Consider the following 21921-nt stretch of genomic DNA (forward strand, 5'->3'; position numbering starts at 1 on the left):
TTTCTCAAATCCTAACCCTACTGCATCCACCATGCTGTGAAAAGTCACCAGCACTGCCTGCCCTTGCTGAAAGCCATGGCACTGCTCGTGTGATGTTGTAGTGAGCCAAAGAAAGACGAGGTGGCCAGAGATGACCTGAAGTTGTTTCCACTGGACATGCTATGTCAGTTGTCATTATGGTAATTCCTAAAATAAGAAATACTGTCTCTTGGGACTGAGTCCCACTTGGAACACCTCTCTTTCTCAAAAGCAGTTTAATTATAAGACACTACAGTTGGACACAGCTGAATTTTTTAGAACAGCACTGAAGATTAATTTCTCACATGAGGAATATTTTAGCTCCCTATTAATTTCAGGTAATCAATGATGATTTTTTTGGGAAGATGTTATGCATAAGGGTAAACTAGAATAATAAAGCCAGGCAACTTGAAGTTACCTGTCAGTATTATTTACTGGGGCTTACTCAAAATAGCCTGCAGCATGCTTCACTTGGAATAGGCAGCCAGCTATCCATCCAAGAAAACCAGAACTTCTCTCTGCACCAGAGATATGGTGGATCGCTCTCCAGTGGGCAACCAGTATTTTTAACAATGGGGAAAATGGTCAGAGAAGAGTTTATTACAAATCTTAGGACTTTTAAATACAATAGTCCTACAATACTTAAAAGACAGAACTCTCTTTCTCACCTTTGCTGGCTGTTTATGCCTTGGAGCATGTGGATTAAGTGGCTTTAGTAATTACAGGTGGCATTTAGACTAAATGTCTTCTCTCTTTAATCTTGGTTAAACCATGTACCAACAGTGCCTGTGAGTGCCACATTTTAGGACCTTCTAATTGTGCACCCATTTGAAATGTGGTTGCACAGCTTCAGTGTTCCTCCCCGTGCTTCAGCAAGAATAATTCACACCCTATACACATTAAATTCAAAGAAGCACACGAGCACAATTTGAATTTCATCATAGTATTCACAGCTCCTGAAACTAGAGAGAATCATTCCAATTTAATCATTTTCATAATCAAAGATACAGTGGCCAATGAGTAACAAAGATGTTCAATTGTGCTTTTTAACTGACCTGCTTCAAAAAAGCGATCCAGAACTAGGTTTGTGCTCCCTGGGATTCTTCCTGACCAGCTGCAAGATTCAGACTATGGTATGTTAAGACCAACTCTAAAGCAAACTTGGGGAGGAGCCTGCACACTTGGCACATGAACCTGTGATGACATATTTCCTTTGGACTGAGGGCAGTTTTATCCAAATAGCCTCACATTTTATATCTACGAGCTAGTGCTTACTTCTATTGTTTCCCTCAAGTTTAATCTTTCTTAATTATGGAACAGAAAATGTACAAGCAACTGCTTGGTCTTGTTGTGTCTACAGTAATTCAAAATGTATTTTTGAGAAATGCCTTCATTAAGAAAACAAAAAACCAAAACAACCACCACAAGAACAACAACGGTAACAATTTCCAGCTGCCATAATTTTCATTTTTATGAACCTTCTCATTAAAAGAATTTAGTGGCAAATGGGGAATATTTTGAATTACTGAAACATGTAAAATTTACAGATATTTGTGAAGACTCGTATCACAGACTTCTGTGAACAGCATGAGATGAAAGGGGTGTAAATTACCAGACCTCCTTCCATGCTCTTAACAGAGCAGCTCAGCCTCATCTAACAGTCTGCCTGTGAGCATAACCCACTATAAAGGGAGGAAAACGGTATTATTTGATGTTCTGCGTGTGGCCATGGCTGAGATACAATGTTGATACCTGGGAAGAAAAGGACCACAGCTTCTAAAATGCTAAGTGTGCCTGATTCCAACTTTTTCTCATACCTCTTACTGCAAGAGGCAAAGTTTTTACCTTGTGAAGCTGCCACAGAAACAGGAGGCAGCTGCAGAGAAGAAAAACCAATGCTTCCGTTCAGCAGCTGGCCATTTGTTCCTGAATTGGGGATCTGGACAATGCCATACTGGTTTATTTGGACAGGAGCAGTAAAAGTAACTACAGAGCCTCCATCCTGGGAAGCAGCAGTTTCTACGCCTTCCCTTTTCACCTCCGAGCTCGGTATCAATCCTGGGAAAGTGACCGGGATGTTGCTAGGGCTGAAGGCTGCTGTGGCATTGGGGACTGAAGCCTGAAGGAGTTTGAAGTCTTTAACATCTTCTGACGATGATGACGACAGTATGTCAGTGATGGACACCCCATTGCTCACGACACTCGATGCAGTTTTGGGAGAATTTAAGGTAACAGTTTGTGAAGTGCCCACGCTGAGTCCATTGAGTATGACGCCATTGGGTCCCTGAAGAAACGAGCTACCATTGAGGAAGACAGGAGAGGTACTGGCAGGCATGAGGTTCCCATTCAACAAGACACCAGATGAGCTCAAGGCTATTTTAGTGTTTCCAAGCTGCTGCATGTAGACAGGCTCCATGTGGCTGGGAAGGCTGAGGCTGGTAACGCTGTCGGATGAGCTGGAGAGTGGATGGGGAGATAAATCCTCTCGCCCCTTACTGGATTCGTCTTCTGTGCTAGGGTTGCCATCTGACTCGCTATGGGAAAAGACGGAGAGATGACACTGCATTACCACAGCATGCCAGGATCTCTGAACCAAGGGGGACTTCTTGCTTTGACACAAGTACGTGAGAATTTCCACAAATAATTTTTTTCTGTGTTTTTTTCTTTACAAGGCACTTTAAACGAATATTCAAGCCAAGGGAGGAGGTTTCTTAGAATAGAACACATCAAACCAAACACTCGCCGAGGAGAAACTTTACAGACTGGGTTACGGAGTTGTAAATAAATTCCTCCACCCCGGCGACCGAAGGGGACTGACTGGGCCCCCCTCCGCCGGCCCGGGGTGTCCACACGTGTGAGACCGGCCGCGGCCATTTGGCAAAGCGCTGGGAGGTCAGGCAAGGCCGGGAAGCGCCGCCGGACTCTCCGGGCTCTGCCTGCCGCCCCCGGCCCGGGGGAAGGGGAAGACCCCGGCCCGCGCTGCCCCGGTGCCGGCGGAGGCACCTCCGGCAGTGCCCGGCGGCCGGGGGGAGAGACGGAGGGATGGGGGGCGGCCTTTGTGCCTCCGCCCGGGGCTGCGCCGGGTTTTTTTCGCTGACTGGTCCGCCCTCGGCTGCATTTTTCGGTCGCTCTCCCCTCCCTCCCCCCTCGCCCTTTGATGTATCCCGCGGAGAGGGGCCGCGGCGGCACAATCGCGCCCTTGGTTGAGAAATGCCTTGGGGCCCCCTCCGCCGGCCGCTTTCCCTCCTTCTCTCCCCGCTCCCTTCCTCCCCCTCCTCCCCGCGCTTTCTCCCCCCTTCCCGTCCCTTCCCGGAGGAAGGCGGGGGGCGGGAGCAGGGAGGTCACCTCCACCTGCCCGCGCCCCCACCGCCAGGCGGGGGGAGCCGAGCCCGAGCCGCGGGCGGAGCGGGGCCGGGGCCGCTCTCCCGCCCCGCAGTGCGGCCGGGAGCCCCGGGAACCGGCCCCGCTTCCCCGCTGAAACCCGAGCCCGGCCCGCTCCCGAGTCAGGTTTCAAAACAGAGGGAGCGCCGGGACCCCGCGCGTCCTCCGGCCGTCAATGATTAACTCTGTCAGGCGCGACAATTGAATAAAAACAAGGAGCGGGGGGAACAAACACCCCCGTCCCGTCCCTTCCCGGGAGTCCGCCCAGCGGCTCCCCCGTGCCCGGAGCTCCCCCGGGAGCGCGGGGCGGCGGGTCCGGGAAGTTTCCCTGCGCCGCCTCGCCCGCCCGGGCCGGGTGGGTGTGTTGGGAGCGAGGGAGCGGGGAGGAGGAAGGAGGGGAGGACGAGGCGCACCGAAGGTAAGCGCCATGTTTGCAGGGGAAGAAAGAGCCGGGAGAGGGAAAGGCAGGCGGGAGAGGGGGCGGGGAGGAAAAGTTTTCCCTCACCTTTTGGACTGGGTCTCGGAAGGGTTGCGGTCCCGCTGCCTGCGGTTCTTGAACCAGTTGCTGACCTGGGTGAGGGACAGCCCGGTGATCTTGGCCAGGTTGCGCTTCTCGGCGGGCGAGGGGTATCGGTTCTGCTTGTAGAGCTCCTTCAGCGCGTTGCGGGACTTCTCCTTGAAGCAGTAGACCGTCTCCTCGCCGTCCCAGATGGTCCTGGGCAGGGGGTATTTCCTTCGCAACCTGTACTTGTCCACCGCCCCCAAGGGTCTGCCCCGGGCTCGCTCCGCCTCGGTGTAGCGAGCCTTGTACCAGAGCTCCTGCAGCAGCGGGTGGTTGGAGGAGTCGAAGTTGTGGCTCTCCAGGATGCTATAGAGCTCGGCGTAGATGCCCTGGTGGAAAGCCACCAGCGCCCGGGCTTTCATCAGGCTCTCGTTGCCACGTAGCAGATCGCTCGGGGGCAAAGACCACAGGAACCTGGCCAGGCGGTCCAGGTTCCCACCTTGCTGCAGCGCCTCGCACACGCAGGCGACGTGATCCGGGGAGAAAGCCAGGGGGGTCTGCGAGGAGGAGGAGGAGGAGGAAGAAGATGATGAAGAGGAGGGAGAGGAGGCAGCGTGGTGATTCCTGGCCAGGAGTTCCGTATGGAGCAGTACCTGTTCCGCGGCTCCCTCCTCGCCAGCGGCGGCGGAGCCTGCGTGCTCCATGGGGAACGGGGCAGCGGCGGGAGGGGGCGGCGGCGCGGGCCCGTCGGGGGCTTCGGAGAGCATTTCCATCACATTTTCCTCCTTGATCTCTACGGCGATCACGATGTCGTCCGCGGCGGGGGAGGCAGAAGACATGTTTCGGTTTGTTTTTCTTTTTTTTTTTTTTTCTTTTTTTTCTCGTGGTTTTTTTTTTTTTTTTTTCTTCCTTCCCCCCCCACCCCCCCCGCGTTCCCTTCTCCTCCTCTCCCCCCTTCCTATCTCTCTCCTCCTCCTGCTCTAGCCGATCAGGTTTCCCCCGGCCCCGCAGTGACCATCCGGGATCGCTGCTGTATCCCGGCCGCGCTCCGCCGCTCCCCCCGCCGCGACTCCCGCACCCGCCGCAAGACTATGTGGCCCCGCCCACCGCTGCCCCGGCCGCGCCCGCCCATTGGCTGCGCCGCGCCGGGAGGGCGGGGCTACAGCGTCTCCAAGGCAACCGTCAATCAAGCGGCCGCGCTCCTCTCTCCGCTCCCCCCCCCCTCCACCTGGAGCCCCCGGGAGGCGGCGGCTCCCGTCACCTGCGGCTTTTCCTGGAAGGGGAAGGGTTAAAACGCTCCCGGTGCTATCGTTACTGGGGGTGGGGGAGTTTTGTTGTGTTCACTTCTGGGCCCCTCACTTCAAGAAAGTCTTTGAAGTGCTGGAGCGAATCCAGAGAAGGGTAGCGGAGCTGGGAAAGGATCTGGAGGAGAAGTCCTATGGGGAGCGGTTGAGGGAGCTGGGGGTGTTTCGCCTGGAGAGGAGACTCAGGGGTGACTTTATCACTGTCTGCAATTCCCTGAAAGGAGTCTGTAGTCAGGTGGGGGTCGGGCTCTGCTCCTGGGCTACCAGCGACAGGATGAGAGGGCATAACCTTAAGCTGCGCCAGTGGAGGTCTAGGTTGGACATTAGGAGGAATGTCTTCACAGAAAGGGTGATTAAACATTGGAGTGGCCTCTCCAGGGAGGCGGTGGAGTTACCATCCCTGGAGGTGTTTAAGGAAAGACTGGACGTGGCACTTAGTGCCATGGTCTTGCGGTCAAGGTGGTCTTTCCCAAAGTGATTGATTCTGTGATTCCTGTTGGTTAGCCATGGGTGAGTGTCTCCCCTCTCCCCCTGTTAGAGCCTGAGCTCTGCGGCCGGCTCACCCCCCAGCTCCGCCGCCGGGCAGGCGCTGCCGCCCCGGCTCGTTCCCGCTCGGGCCGGCGGTGCCGGGCGGTGTCGGGGCCGGGTCGCGTGCGGAACGCGCGGGGTGGCGCTGGGCGGCGGCGGGGCCTTTTGGCGGCGGCACAGGAAGGCGGAAGGCGCGGCGGGAGGAGGAGGAGGGAGAGTGGGAGGCGGCCATGGACGACCTGGGCTGCCCGCGGTGTAAGACCACCAAATACCGCAACCCGTCCCTGAAGCTGATGGTGAACGTCTGCGGGCACACGCTGTGAGTGGCGCCGGGCCCCGGGGGGGAGCGGGCGCGGTGCGGAGTCCCGGCTGCTCTGCGGGGCGCCGGGCGGCGGGGCCTGGGGGAGGGGGTCGCTGCCGCGGCCGGCCCGGGGGTGGGGGCGACAGCGGCTCCGCCAAACCCGAGCAGCGTTTGCGAGGCGGCTCCGGGCTGCTCGTGCCGCCGTTTCCTCCCCCGGAGGGCCCGTGTCAGCCCGGGCTGGGTCCGGTGTGGGTTTGACGCGCTGCCCTCGCTGCCTTTTCTGCAGTGAAATTCCCGGGAGGGGAAGCGGAGAGGAACCCACGGGACACGGCGTGAGTTCGGGGCAGGCTCCTGTCCCACAGGGCCGCGAGGCTTCGTGGTGCCAAGCGGGTTAGGCAGGGGAAAAATATATTTCCCGTGGAGTTACACGTTTCTTATTTGTATTTAAAACTGTACTCGGGTAGTAAAGAAAGAAAAAGAAGTTTTTTGTTGTATCCTTTTAATGTGTTCATTCTGCTGAATGAAGAATGCTTTGCTGAAGTTTTGATGCTGGTTTAAATGCTGGGAAATCCTCTTGGGAACCTGTGCTGATGGTAGTCTTAAGTCATTTGTGGTTTTTTTTCTTTTTTTTTCCCCAAGTACAGTCATGACTTTTTTTTTTTTCCTTTTTTCTCCCAAAATGCAACACTTAGGTAGTACCCAGCACTGGCTCTTGCTGATTTAAGTCACAAATAGTCTGAACTCATTCCCTGTCAGATGTGGAGATCTTCCACACTAACCATCCTTAGTGGAAGTTTAAAGAGCTGTACTTTAAATTCTTTCTGGATGTATGCCATAAAAGTCCAATACTGCAATATTTTTTAACTTTTATTTTTTGTATTTTATTGTATTTTTATTTTAAATTTTTGTTTGTTGTGGCATTTTGTGTCTTTTCATCTTTCCTGTGATATGTGTATTTTTTAAGCTACATGTGGATTGCATTCAAAAGATGCAGCCTAAGAGCTTTTGCTTGCCTTGCTACATTGCTGTAAGGGAACAGGATGAAGGAAGTGAGTTACAAGAAAGGATTTATCTTATTGTCTTAGGAAAAAAGTGTTACTTTTCATTCTGCTCCCTGCTTCTGTTCTCTGGTCATGCAAGCACTTCTGTTGCCATGAAGATGTGGTGGTGTGGGAGAGGTGGCCTCAGGAGTGTCCCTGTGGTGGACAGCAGTGCTGTCTGTACAAGGGCAGCGTTAGCTGGAGTTCAAAAGGCAACAGCCCCGTTTAGGCAAAGCTGTGTGGGTTTAAAATGATGCCTCGATCTTGTATTCACCAAAGATCAAAGGACTTGATCCAAGTGGTCCCGATGCGCTTTCAGGCTCCTCCAGAGCCACTTCCAGCAGAGGACAGCATGTCTCAGTTTGCTCTCCTGCTTTGGTTCTCAGTTGTTTTGGTGTGGTTTTTTTGTTTTTTGGTTTTTTTTTTGTAAGTGAGCTTTGCTTGAGAAAATTGTGTTTTCTGCTTTACTGGGTGCAGTTGCTGACACCGTGTCTGGGGGTTGATGTTCTTGTCTTGCTTCTTGCATCTGCACAAGGGCTGCCTCTGCTTCCCCCAGCTCTTACTGTTTGCATCTCTGTTGCAGAGTAGAATCTCTGGGTTTCTTTGGTTTTGTTGTAATTAAGGACTCCCCATCTCGATGTGGTTTAAGTGTGCCACTTTTCCTCTGTATTTTCCTTCCAAGCGCTCCTTCAGGGTTGTGTATTTATTATTGTTTCCACACATTGTTACAAAACCTTCATGCTGGAAGTTGTTTCTTAGTAATGGTTAATAAATTGCCATAATGACTCATCTGGAAGGTGGAAGCTCAGATGACCCACCTGTGAATGAGGGGAAGTAATTGACACTTGTTCTCTCATAAATTCACCATATTTCAGTCACAAGGAAGGAATGTTTAATTAGCTCCCAAAGCAAATGAGCTAACATAAGTTTCTGATGGAGATCTATCCTTAGGCAATCTGTTCTGATATTTTGCAGTTCTTACCATTGAAAATACTACTCCTAATTTCCAATCTAAATTTCTTTGTTATAATTGAAGCATTTAAGAATTCTACCATGAATTGTATACACTTGTGAGCTCTTTGTTACTTCTCTTCTGTAGGAATGTGTCGAATATTTTGAGGGCTTTTTCTTTGGTGTATTTCACTCTGAAGAAATCCCATTGCTTCAGTCTCCTCTCTTCAGTGATTTTTAAAAATTTATTTATTACATTTGGGGGCTATTCTCATTGGGGTTTTTTTAGGCCTTTTCCACTTGGTTTGCATTTTATTGGAGCTGGATGTGGTGTTCCATCTGAGTCCTTAGTACAACAGCCAGAGTAAAATGATTTCATGTTCTTTTCATACCTGCATTTCATCCAGGCAGCATGATGAGTCTTAATGTATTTATTTTTTTGCAGTGATACGTTTGATTTGAGCATAAGCCCCAGATATTTAGCACTTTACCACTCAGCATATCTGTGGGCAGAACAGAGTTTAAGCTTGCTTTCCATGTTGTGTTGTGCAGATGATTGTTATTATCTTTTTGCTCTGTTAAACAACTTGTTACTTCGGGTGACTTTTGCACTTGCTTCAAGTGACTTTGGATTCTGAGACCCTCCATCCAAGTGTTTGAAACTGTCTGAGAATATTCTCTGTTAACATCCTGATATTTTCCATTGTGTAGTTTGTGGACAAAATGTTGTCTGGGAGATGCTGGAAATTGTTGCTTGTGACACTTAGAAATCCAGCTGAGGCAGAGCAAAATGTGAAGTTGCCTGCAGTAAGTTCATTGCTAAATAACCCTCTTCCCCTGGTTACTTTCTGTAACAGTGGAGAATGCGAAAAGATTAGAGCCATGTGAATGGGCTTGCTACCAATTTTCTCTGTGACTGAAATGAAATCTTATCTCTGGGTGTGGTTTTCTAATCATCTCTGACTACTTCAGTATGTTCTGCTTTTGTTTAGATTATATGACTGTCAGTTTAAGAGTGTCAAAAGTCCAGTTAAACCAAAACTGTATTGCCTGTAGTTGCTGTTTTACTACCTATATTGTCAATGTGTCATTGAAGGGAATTATATTTCTTTGATACAATTTCTTTCTAAGAAATTGTGTGTTGAATCTCATCTGTTCTGTTATCTGGAATATGCCGGAGGTGGGCTTTTTTCTCAGATTATTTTGGCATCTTCCCAGGATCTGATGGTAAGCCTAAGTCTGGTCTGCCTTTCCCTGTGTATTTGTTTCCTGCTCTTAAGAGGCAGATGCTTTAGTCCTTCTTTAGGTTGCTGGAACTTAATGCAGACAGCAGAGATGATGCAAAATTGCTTTTGTCAGTTTTCAAAGGGTAAATATTACATCTACCAGATTTGAAAACCTTGAAGTACTCCTAATGCTGTAACCCCTGGATATAGTCCACGAGTTTATGGACTACACGTCCATTGTTTTATGGAAGCTCATCAAGCTGTCTGCAGAAGCACATTGCCTTTATGGTGCTTTTCGTTTGAAGTGTGCCGATAAATCTGCATGGAAAATTCAGAGCTGTGGCTTTGCTGGCTCGGGAGGTTTGGAGCAGTTGCTGTAATGCGTTTCCCAGTTCTAGCTTGGGCTCCTGCTCCTTCTGCTGTGCTATGAGTTACATTAGCCAGCTAATCCATCTTACTGAGTGGAGATTGATGCAGAAAATGCCCCAAGTGCTTTGGCATCATCTGTTAGAGATTTTCCCTCTCATTGAATAGTAGGTTAATGTGCTCCTGCTTCAGCTGTGCTTTCCTCCATTGCAGCCATTCTGAAGCAATATTTTCATTTTACCTTCAGTGTTGCCTCCTGGTAGTTTCTTTCCTAAAGCCCTGACCTTTCCTATTCTGTCAGGTGTGCTGTTCTCTTAATGAAGTGACCTCAGTGATGTAATTTGCACTTGTGCAAAATACCTTGAATTTTAAAATATTGAAGAGCCTGTACTTAGCTGAGATGATTTGTCAGTAAGCTTCAGATCTTTGTTTCATCTGGGTTTCAGAAAGCTTGTGGTTTTACCATGGGTTCATTTCATTCATTTTGTGACTCTGTTTTCCCTTCTGAAAGAACTGCGAGAGTTATCTTATGCCTTCTGTCAGCCAGACTGTTTCCACTTTCATGTTCTTAGGCAGTTCTTCCCTTCTCATTAGAAGGAAATTAGAAGAGCCGTTCCTTTTATCATGGTTTATTCCTCCCCCCCCCCCCTTTTTTTTCTTCTTCTCACCTCTTATATAAAAAAACCACCTCAGATCTGAGAACTTGTTGGGCAAAAGATGTCCTGTTTTTTCTTTCTTTTTCGACAGATGGCTGCAGTGACGGTTCCTCTTGCTATGAAATCCTGTGCTTTGGAGGTTTGGCTGTTCATTCTTCTCTTCCTCACTTCATTAATTTAAATCCCATCTGAGGTGGATGCTACATGTGAGAGTCCCTATGTTGGCCTCCCATCTCTTTCTTACTGTGACCTTGACCATGCCATCAGATTGGTTCTGGATTTTGGCAGTAGCATTTCTCCTTCCTCATCCTTTGCATCTCTTCCTGTGTCAGTGGCTTTGACCCTATGTTAGAAAACTCACAGTGCTTTTCTCCTAATGCTGCATGTTTGGCACAGTCAGTTCTCCCATGGTCAGTGGGGCTCTGGAATGTGCTGGTGGCAGAGTGGGATCAGAGTGCTGATAAGCACAACGGTACTGCAGTGGAGATAAGGGATAGGCAGGTGGCTACAAGAGGATGTAATTGGACATTTGGTCTTTTGTAAACAACCTTCAAGTTGGAATTCCACTGCAGTTTATTCCAATAGAACCATGCCAAGCCTTACAATTGTGGAAATAGGTTTTTCTTGGGGTTGTTTCTTAGTAGTTTGTTTTTCTTGGTTATTGCTTCTTGACCAGTATCGCCAAAAGTGTAATACTATGTGTTTTTGGCATCAGAGTAATGTTAAATAAGCCTTTTCCACTATAAATCTTCTCTGTCACTGGGAGGGAGGATGATAAATTAGCAGTTAAAAGTTGTTCTAGGATGGGACTTAGTAAGGAAATGCTTAGTTCAAGAATAATGAATGTCTTTTAAAGTTTATTTTCTTAAGTATAACAGTGGTTCAAGGCATCAGATACTTGGCTGTAAAGAAACTTTTGTGCAGGGAAAAGTGTGTCTAATTATGGAGCAATGCTCGATTAAAGTCCTTTAATGCATTAGTTTCTAAGGTGCACTGATGACTTTGCTTTCTTTTAGAAGTTCACTCAAGAATTATATTCAAAATCCGTTGTGCATGCCTGACAATTTTTGGTTATTCAGACAATTCCTAGAGTCTTTTCTAAGCATACAGATGCTGGGTGCGTGCTTGCCAATGGAGTTGTAATCCACCTGGCTTCACTTGAGATCATGAATTATCTTTTACTCTGCCTGCTTGGACTTCATGGCCTGTGTTGAGTTTTAGGAGGCAGGTTAAGCATATCCCACTGATTTACTTATATAGAGAGGAAAGGAAATGCATCCACCTGAACCTGCATTAAAAGAGTGTTAAGGTTGTTACTGCAAACAGGAGTGGGTAAAGAGATTTATTCTTGGCTGTAAACTTGGGCCATATGCTCTCCAACAAGGAGACACAAAAATGTTGGGTAAAAAAGGTAGTTAATTGGGACTGCTGGTTCACCTTTGTTATCCCAGTGCCTTTTATAGGGAGGAGGAAGGAAACTGGTATCTAAAGCTCTTCCTTAGGAGTCAGTCCTGGTGCTGCAGCTACCTGTGAGCCATCCTAGCTTGTAGAGAGAGGAAATGGGTGTTTGCAGACCAGCAAAAGCAAAGAAACTCCTTTTTTCCTCCAGTGTCATGCCAGCTGTTGTGCTGTCTCGACAAAGTGTCTTTTCCAAGCTTGACGTCTCTGGGAAACAAGGGCTGAGGGACCAGAGCAAGCTCCACAGAAAAGTGGGAAGCTTGGTTTCAGCTGCTGCCAGTGTGGTGGTTTTGGGTTTGTTCATGTACTGCCACAGTCTTAGATGGTAGATAATGGTTTTAAGCTTTTCTGGTTTCTTTCCTGTCTGCAAGAGACTTATGGAAAGGTGTCTGGACTCTTTATTAAAATGCCTTTTTTTTTCTCCCGTTCCCAGAGAGAGATGTATTTATTTCTCATTTAATTTGTTAATAAGGCTTCAAAATGAAGACAGTGTAAAAAAGCTTACTGTCTCTAGGCCCAGCTTTGTGTTGCTCATGGGAGACATCAATTCACCAAGTTGAGTTGTGGGGATTCTCTAATCTGCCCTGCACCCTGTTAGGGTGTTTCCGGGGATTCATTAGGGGGGAAGTGCATCCTTGGAGAGCTCTAATTGCAGTGTTAACAGCTGCGAAGATAAAGAAACAGAGGTTTCATTATTTGTGTATTTATTTTAATGTCAGACGCTTTTGGAGTTTTGTGGCTGTCAAATTCCCTGGGAGGTAGAAGTAGGAACATCGCTGGTGGATTCAGGGGAATGGGGTCTCATGCCAGTGCGTGGGGCTGGAGTTGTTGGAAAAAGGTTTGGAATCTTCTTGTTTAAACCCCTTCCAAGTGAAAGGATGGCTTGGCTTCCTGCTGCATTCTTCTCTGCTGTGTGGTTCAAGAAAATGCCTTTCTTCTAGGATGGGGGGGAAGCCCTGGAGACTGTGGAAAATAACATAGAACTGTATTTCAGCCAAGTGAGTTTGAGTGCAGAAGTCTAAACTAGAGGTAGGCAGTGAAGATCTGTCAGACCTGTAACCTTTAACTTGACCATGTGGGAATTAGGGGGGCTTAAATATCCATTTGAATTTTGTTTGGCAAGCTTTTTTTCTGAAGAAAATACCTTGAATGCAAGATATACAAGGACAGTGATTCAGGGCTGTCATTTGTGAACATGAAGGTTGGCTGTGATATATATGATTTTTAGGCCAAAAAAAGTGGTGTATGGGCTTTGGAGTGCAAACAGTATGAGTGTGCTGGTTCAGCCATGGAAGTGTGGATTCAGGATTTGTGAACAGGCAGCAGGCACAAGGAAAAGAGCCACCAGACTCTGGTACTTCCTGAACCCTTGCAGGAGCTGATCTAGTTTGCTAACCTGGCAGAAAATGAGCTGGTTTTGGTCAGCTAATGCTGTTTGTACAGAACTAGCCAGTTGAAGTGGCTGGTGAATGGCTGGTCAGACATCAGAGGTGGTGCAAGGTTGTCTGCATCTGCATCTACAAGTAAGGTAGGAATAGAGTGGAAGGAAGGACCTTCCTATGGCACAATGTTAGTTTAGCTTTTTTTACCATTTTGTGAAGCTGCATGCATTAAAAGTTGGCTTGTGTGGGAGGGCAAGTGCTCTGTTTTGTCTCATAGACTTGGTTTTTTTGCTGTTATTACCGTATCACACCTCAAATGAGATTCCTGGATGGTAAATACTTGCTTGTATGAAAAGCATGAATAGTCTTGGTGGATAAAGCAGATTGGGACTACATGCAGGTGAAAATCTCAACTGGAACAGGAGCTTGGTGTGGTCCTGAAAATGCCTACTTTGCTTTGGGGAGATAAGTAATGAAAGCTATGTAATGTATTTCATTCCCTACAGTTTCCACCTCTGAGAGAATTAGTTTCTTCTGTGTGACTTGGGAGACACATAAGGCAGGTTTTTAGTAATTTTGCCAGATCTACTATGAGATGTTAACTGATGCTTGATTGAAGTAATTGCACAATTAAAGCCTGTCTTCTTCCTCTGAGGAAGAAGCAAAAAAAATTTTTTTTGTTAAGTGGGATGTATTCCCTCAGAAAGAAAGCTTTCTCCTGACTTCTTAGGGAATAAAAATTTAGCTCATCTTTCTTCTTTGTCTTTTTGGAGTTATTCCTGGTTTTATTAATTGGGATTAGATGCTCTTTGGATCCTGTTCCATCCCATTAGTCTTCCAAAGTCTCTGCAAGTTAGTCATGGGAGGTGATTAAATCATTGCTGAAATACCCAAGAGGTTATTTCCTTCTGCCATCCAGTTTTGACAGTGAATATTTGCTTTTACATTTGGCTCTGAGTCACGGTCTTGATACTTCTGTTGAAGTGGTGTTAATACCTCAGTTTAATTCTTTTGTCTTAAACTGGCGTATTTAGAAAATCTTCTCTTTTCTCTGTTGAGCTATCAATTGCTATGTCTGCTTGGTAATACTTCTTGTCTGCTTAGCAAAGCTCACAGAGCTCTACTCGTCATTCCCTGTAAGCACTTTCTGGAAATTTAAGTTATGGTTCTGCTCCTTGTGACCTTGGCAGAAGGAAAGCTGTTGTTTATATCCTGTCTCTCAGTCAGTAAATGGAAAAGTAAATTCTTTTTCCTTGGTTCTGAAAATTCAGTCTGCTTAAATCTGCAGCCTGGATTGGAGACTTTACAAGAGCATGCAGTGACAGGACAGGGAGAACGGCTTCACACTGAAAGAGAGCAGGTTTAGATTAGTTATTAGAAAAAACTTCTTTACTGTGGGGGTGGTGAGGCTCTGGCATAGGTTGCTCAGAGAAGCTGTGGCTGCCCCATCCCTGGGACTGTTCAAGAACAGACTGGATGGAGCTCTGAGCGATCTGTTCCAGTGGAAGGTGTCTCTGCCCACAGCAGGGGATTGGAATGAGAAGATCGTTAAGGTCTCTTCCAGCCCAAACCATTCTGTGGTTCTAGAAATGGGTTTGGGTGCTCAGGTTGAGGAGACTTCCAACATGTTTGGCCCATTCTGGGTTGGGTAAATGCTTACCCTATTAGGGTTGAATATGGTAATGGTTTGACACAGGTGTGGTAAATCTTTGTGGTGAAAACAAGTGCTTCTCAAAAAGAGGGCAAACACAAGAGCTATTTAAACAATTTCATATTAGGCAGATTTTTCTTTTCTTTATTTTAATTGCATCTACTGCATTTTAATTAAAGCCAATAATTCTGTGGGTTTGCGAGGAAAAAGGACAATGGGCTTGCTTCTTTGTGGTTGCATTAGCTGTCAGATGTTAATAAGCCATATACATAGGTTTAATATTTATGAAACTAGGCAAATAGATTCCTGAGTCGTTTTAGAAAGCACGTATGTCTTGGTATTTGTAAATTCACTGCAGGGCAGATCCAAAAGTGCCCTCTTGGAGTGCTAAGAAGTTGCATTTGTGTGCATGCTCTTTGTTTGGGGCTTTGGTTGGTTGTTCCTTCCCCCTGGGCAACTGAAAGTGAAGTTTGAAGAAAAGCCAGATCAATCTTTTGGAAGTTGAATTGTGTACTCCACTGTTCACATCTGGTTAGGAAATAAGGAAAAAAAAATCCCTGACAGTAACAGATTGTGGGACAGGCACAAGTAGTAGTCCTAACAGTGATCTGAATTTTGTAAATACATTTACCTGGTTTCTCTTTTTTTAAAAAATATTATGCAAGAATTAATTTTGGCAAGACCAGATCTGAGAAAAGATCTTAGCAGGAACTGCTGCTATAGATGATAAAATTGAACTTTGTCATAGCTAAAAACATTTTTTGATGCTCTGAAGATGATATCAAGTTGTTCTTGTTTTGAATATAATATGTGTGGGGAGAGAACGTATGAGGAAATTCTTGCAGGTTTTTTTTGTGTGGAATGTGGGTAAGTTCAGCTTAGTGAGAACAAGATGGCTCTGCCACAAAGGAACAATGAGGAAGTCATCTGGTCTGATAAATATTTTGGCTTTGAATTGAGAAACATGAGGTAGTGATTTTTTGCTGTGCCCACACAGTCCTGCCTCAATGACTAGCACTAAGGTTACATTATGTCTAAGCATTTGCAGAATCCTGGGCTTAATATGATAATGACAACTTCTTTAACATTATAGAGAAGACGAGTGGCTCTTCTGAGAGTTAGGAAATAGTGGGATGGGACAGAGTGAGAGAAAAAAAGGTATTTTGTTGGTTTTCTTTTAAGAAGGAGTATTGAGGTGAAAGTTCCCAAGAATGTTGTGCTCTTCAGTTTTTTATTAGTTCCAAGAAGTGTGGCCAGACTGCCAGGGTGGCAAAGAGGGACTGATGTTCCTAGACAGCAAAAGGCAAGGGAGTGGTTTGGCCAATGTTGACACCTTCAGACTGCTGAGCCAGAATGGGAAGTGTTGGGTCTAACTGGGCAGGAAAGTCTGGCGCTGGGATTAGATGTATTGCAAGAGCTGCCCTCAGAGCCAGGGTGAAGGAGGAAGATCTCTGGTCCCAGAAAAGTACAGACAGACAAATGTTTAACTTTTTCATCCTTACTTGCATGGTTTCCTGTGTTTATCTGTAAAACAAATGGTATCTTTGTGGGGATTAAGAGTTGAACAATCTGTAGGTGTAACTAGTGGCTAGATAATCTTTACTGTGAGTATATGAATAGCCTTGTGTAAACAGAAGAGTCCAGATTGTGCTGGGAGTAGTGTCTGTAGGCTTTAAAAGACTGAAAAAATAGTCCTTATACACCCTGGATGGCATCAGGAAAGACTGTCAGTGGCAATTGTGTAGTTTGATAAGCTTGTGACTGATGTGCTGTGAACTAGAAATGGGAGGCTGCCTTAAAATCCCCAAGATCCCTTGTTCTAGGAAAAAAAAAGAAAAGTTATCTTTAGTTTTGGGGTATGGTTGTGTTCTGTAAAGGGAGAGAGGGAGGTTAACAGGACTGAGGGCAGTGCCAGGGTGATGGGATGTTGTGGAACATCATCAGCTGAGCAGGCTTGGAGGAATTCAGGAGCTGGAGATACACTTGTCTGTTGAACTTAGTCTAGAATTGGTGCATTTCTTTGAACTTTTTTGTTTCTACTCTTGCAACAAAATTCTGTAAAACAAACCCTTGATTTATATTCTATCTGCCTGGTTTTGGGCAAAGGTAATACAGGAGGTGTGTGCAGAATTTGCTGCCTTCACATGGGCAGGATCTCAATGATCTATGGGTGAAACAGTCCCTTGGAGATTTGTTTCTTGGGATGAAGTTAGGGAACTCAAATTGCATGGGATCTGTGTGGGAACCTTTGCTGCCAGCTGTCAGGTTTTGGAAGGGAGTTTTCTTCTAGAAGGAATGTGTGACTGGGAAACACCTTGTGGCTCTGGAGAAACTGAAATGCTGTAGTGGTTGAAAGGGGAGGCTGGCTCCCAGTATGACTGTGTGGCAGTAAAGGAAGCTGCAAAGATCATGAGGGAGACTTGCTTGGAGAAAGGGACATGACTACATGAGAAGTTGAGAGAAGGAGTGATGACTGGGCTAGGGAAGGATTTAGGACACTCTTGGAAAACTGAGGAAAGGCTGGAGCTAAAGAACTGTGTAGCAAGATGAGAAGTTCTTGGAGGATGAAGGTGTGGGGAGGCCATGGCTGTGGCAATATCAGAGGTGAGAATAGTGAGTGTGTGTGTGTGCTTGAACATTGTGGTGAAGGGCTTTAGGTGTCTAAATGGAAATTAGCCAAGCCTGGATACAAAAGTCTTGGCCAGGAGAAGAAGGAAGGGTGCCGAAGGGCACTCAGATCCTGTATTCCGTCACTGGGCTGGAGCAGCACCTGGGTGTTTGAGTTGTTTTACAGAGCCCTGTGGTGGGGTTGGCCAAGTTCCTGGAGCGCAGCATTTTGCAGGGGCTCCACTGTGCCCATGGGATGCCCCTCTGGAAGTGCAGGGTGTGTGCAGGCTCCTCCTGCCCTCCCTGGGAGCTGGGCTTTGAGCAGAGGAAATCCTATAGAGCACTAATACTAATCACTCTCAAATCAGGAATGTGAAATTTGGACATGCTTCAAGCATTAATTATAGTGGCTTAATTTCCTTATCTGGTAATGTGGGGATAATACTACCTCATGGTGGTTTTGAGAAGGTCAGTTATTTAATGCTGACTGTGCCAAAAGAAAACTATGCCAAAGAAAACTGGAGAGGGGGAGAAAAACAGTAAACGTGTCGAAACAGGATTTGAGCAGGGCAGAATAAACAAGGTCTGAGGATAAACTGGCATTGCTTGTGTGTGTTAGCTGAGCACTGCCTATGCAAAAGGCTGAAAGAGGTGGGATCCTAACAAGCTGGAAGATCAATCCCTCATCCTGGTGCCTGGCAGGCCATGCACATTAACTGTAAGGAAAACATGTAATGCTCGGGCCATACATTGTGCAGGTTGTTAGAAGAATAACATGACATTGAGGCCTCTACCCTGCTGCCTGGCTTAGTTGACATAAGGTAATGGATATTGAGGGGAGGAGCTGAGTAGCAGCCTGATTGCATAAGCCTTTTTTCCAAAGGAAACTGGCTAGCACAATGTGGAGATATAATACATTTATATTGTGGTGCATGACCACAAGAGGGATCAGACTGCTTGAATTTTCACTTTTGCGTTTTTGATTCTGCGTTCTTTCATGTAGCCTGTGTTACATGTGGAGATTTTAATTGTCTGACTTGCCAATGATAATATTAGAAATTTGGTTGGGTAGTGGGCTTGGCTGTAGTTTGCTTTCTGTCACAGGTCTGTTTCTTGGCTTCAGTCTCTGCAGTAAAAACAAAGCTGCATTACGGTATGACTTTGATAAATAGATTTACATTTCTGCTTGCACAAGAAGTTGTCTCTTACTGTTTGCTAGGTAAGGCTTCATTTCCAATACTCTGTTTTTTTTAAGTGAATATTCTAAAAAGTGATACTCTAAAAGTCATTGAGTTCAGAACCCACACAAATCATTCAAACCTGATTTCTCTCTCCTGATTTCTTTCTTCTGGGGCACCAGTTGTATAATTGGCAAACGTATACAAGACAATTGCTGACCTGAAAGTAACCATCGCTTGAATATAATGGACTACAATCACTTTCTTTTACACCTAATTAGTCCAACATTTTATTTAAAAATCCATTTGTTTTCTAGGGAGAGTAGAAGGATGCAAAGTTGCTTGAAGGAGAATTGTCCCAACTTCTTTCTACTGTGTACTTCCTCCACAAATATAGAAGCAGCTCTATCATTGAAAATTTAATGAAGCTTTCATCAATATAATGCTGTGCCTCTGCATTCTCTGAAATGTATTTATTTTTAATGAGCTTCTAATTCTAATTTCAGGTAACAGGAACAACTGAATATAACCATAAATCTGATTTGTTTCTGAACAGCATGTCCCACGTAATTTACAGTTCCTTAAGTTGCCACTGATGACTTTTGGCTACTTTTGGCAGTTCGGTGAAAATATTTTGGTTCAGACCTTTTTTTTTTTTAATAAAAAAATCAGCCTCAGCAAACAGAAGCAATGACCTTAAAACAACAAGGTTGTTGTTCCAGTGTCATATTGGAGTATTTGCATTGTTTTTAAATTTTTTTTTTTTTTTTTAAATTTCTTAGCAAGCCTGGGGTTAGTTCCTTAGTTAAAAAGTACAATAGTGGGAAAATATTTTGGGTATGTGGGGGAGCTGGTAACACTGAACAAAATATAGAATTGTGGATAATTATTACAGAAGATGGAAATAGTCTAGGAATAGCTGTGAAAATACCCTACTGCACTCTGGACAGTCTCAAACTGGAGATACCTATGAAGCATCCAGTAATGTTGCACTGCTGGAAGAAGCAACCAGGCTTGCTTGGCCTTTTCTTACTGGGAGTGAATCATAATGCTGAAAAAATGGTATTGTTTACCAAATTTTATGCAATAACGACACCTATGAGTACACAGTTACATTTTCAATTAGAATAAGAAAGCATTAACACTAAAACATTGTTTTGATCATGTGAAAATACTTTATCTGCATTATTTAATTTATGGTCCTTTTGTTTCTCATAATCATAATTGACGTTTATCCATAAATATTTAATTTGTGTTTTGGATGTTAATTGCAGGAAAAGGCCACATACAATGTGATGCCATTGAGAAGAGAAACATAAAATTTAATAACCAGAACTATTCTCTACTACACATAGTATTGCCTTTGTAATAATACAAAGAGTAATGTAGAGAGCGGGAATGGAGTGAATACCATTCTTGGCAATGTGCAATGTTTTGTTTCATCTATTAACTTGAAAAAAATCTCAGTATAGTACCAGGAGGAAGCTGCACTTGCATGGCACATGTTTGTATCCTGGTTTCTTTTGACAGTTCTTATTTTCTTGCATCAATTTCCTTGGAGCATTACACTAGCAGGATATTTTTCTATATATATATTTTTAATCCAACTTTTTAAGCACTTTTTAGCAGCTTTGCAAATGAAAACAGTATGCTGAGCATATTATATGGATATCCTGAACTGTTTCAGGTATGTGAAGCAGCCCTACAATTTTATTCAACCTTTACTGAGACTTAGCACTTGACCTTGGTGGTCTCTTCTCGGAGCAGACCAAGAGAGGGTGTGGTAGTGGCTTTTCCTGGGAGGTGCAGCTCTGAAGCAGTGTCCTTGGTACAGGCTTGGGGGTAGTCCCTGAGAGCACAGCCAGCCAGGATGGGGTAGGGATGGTGCTGTTCTGCTCTCAGTCAGCTCTACACTGCTACCACGGGAGCCCTTGCCCAGGGGACGGAAGCTGTGGGAAATGCAGCGCAGCCTGCGGTCCCTGCGGCACACTGGGTTGTAATCCCTGCTCTGGATTGTTCCCTACTGCATGGTCCTGCAAGAACACTGCTTTTTAAACTTTTGAACTGTTTCCTAAATGATTTTCAAGGCTTTCAGAGACTCCTTCCTTACAAGATCAGATCTGGTGTGGGCAATTAAGTCTGACACGTCCTGAAGTAGGAAGGTGAATGTTTGTGTGCTGTTCTAGGGGCTTCACCCTGGGCAGTGCCAGCTGTGTATCAGTGATAGACACTTCCACTGTGGACTGATTTCCATATTTACTGAACTTACCATGCCTAATAATAAAAAATCAGTTTTCTGCTTAGAATTCCCATTTCCTAGTTGTTTGGAATGGAGAGCAGTATAACAGAGGAATGGATGAAAGAGCTGTGTTAACAAGGCTGCTGTTTCAAAAGACTGGCTCAGTTCTTCAGGTGCTTGAGTGCCAGTGTAGCCTCAATCGTGCAAGTACCCCACAGAAATAGGGAAAATCTGCATGTGATGACTACTTTTAGGATCAAACCCCTACTATTTATTTTCACTTCTAAAAAATGTACATCACTTTTTCTGACAGTTGTTTTTCTGTTAAATAGTTTACTTAACACAGACAAACAGTTTATTTAAGATAAGTTGATAGCACCAGGCTTGGGAGTTTGTCCTGATACGGTCACTTCTCATATTTGGCTTGGACTATTTACAGCAGAAGCTGAAGGTGAATGAGGAGGGGGAGAGGTGTAGGTTTGTGTCATCTCCCCCTTTAAATATGATCAGTTCAAAGGTCTTAAATGGCTGTCCCTCATCTTCTGAGTGATACCAGACCTTTCACTTGCCAGTCTTTGACTAGGTCAGCTTTTGACTAGGGATTGTAATAAATACACCAGTCCAACTTCATTTCATTTTGAGAGAGCATTTTTTGGTGTAAGTTTGGAACAACTTCATTAATAAAACTCTGTTTATTTTTCTTTCCTAATATCTGCAGAATTTTCTTTCCAGATTCTTTAAGGATAATTTGAGTACTGTTACTTCGAGTCTGTGGAGGAATGTATAGATTGCACATAAAAGCTACATTCCAAGCTTTGTTTTAGAGTTTAACACCCAGAAGTTAGAAAATTGAAAAATAAGGACTCGGACTCAGTGTGGTTCCTCTGTGTATATGGTAGAGTACTATTATTGACATAGAATGGTGTTTTTCATCTTGCAGGATATGTTTTATGCTATAATCACAATATTTTAATCAAGCATATGCAATGAATAAGAGGATCATTGATTTCTTCCTTTCCTTTAGCATTCTTGATATAAAACCTTTTATGCCTATGTATTTCTCCTGTGGTATTAAAGCAGTGCTGCCTCATCTTACTGACGAGAAAAATCATAATGGTTTTACGGGTCTCTAC

General features: G+C 45.2%; 2 protein-coding genes across 4 annotated transcripts in view; one reads left to right on the plus strand and one right to left on the minus strand.

Moving 5' to 3' along the window:
- Nucleotides 1–4778, minus strand: part of SIX4 (SIX homeobox 4) — an 11201-nt gene extending 6423 nt beyond the window's left edge. Inside the window, exons 1-2 of the mRNA XM_032112618.1 lie at nt 3905–4778; nt 1864–2552 (exon numbers count right to left, since the gene is read on the minus strand). Coding sequence (XP_031968509.1) covers nt 1864–2552; nt 3905–4740 — 1525 coding nt within the window. The 5' untranslated portion in view covers nt 4741–4778. The remainder of the gene's footprint in view (nt 1–1863; nt 2553–3904) is intronic.
- Nucleotides 4673–21921, plus strand: part of MNAT1 (MNAT1 component of CDK activating kinase) — a 120618-nt gene continuing 103369 nt past the window's right edge. For 2 of the 3 annotated variants that reach the window (XR_004240861.1, XM_032112625.1), the window contains exon 1: nt 5918–6052. Coding sequence is in view for 2 of the 3 variants with exons in the window: in XM_032112625.1 (XP_031968516.1) it covers nt 5964–6052 (89 nt within the window). In the remaining variant the exon portion in view is untranslated. Of the gene's footprint in view, nt 4747–5917; nt 6053–21921 lie in introns of those variants that run through there. The other variant, XM_032112626.1, reaches the window with a different exon arrangement.

This window comes from Corvus moneduloides, chromosome 6, assembly GCF_009650955.1.
Source record: "Corvus moneduloides isolate bCorMon1 chromosome 6, bCorMon1.pri, whole genome shotgun sequence".
Classification (NCBI taxonomy): Eukaryota; Metazoa; Chordata; class Aves; order Passeriformes; family Corvidae; genus Corvus; species Corvus moneduloides.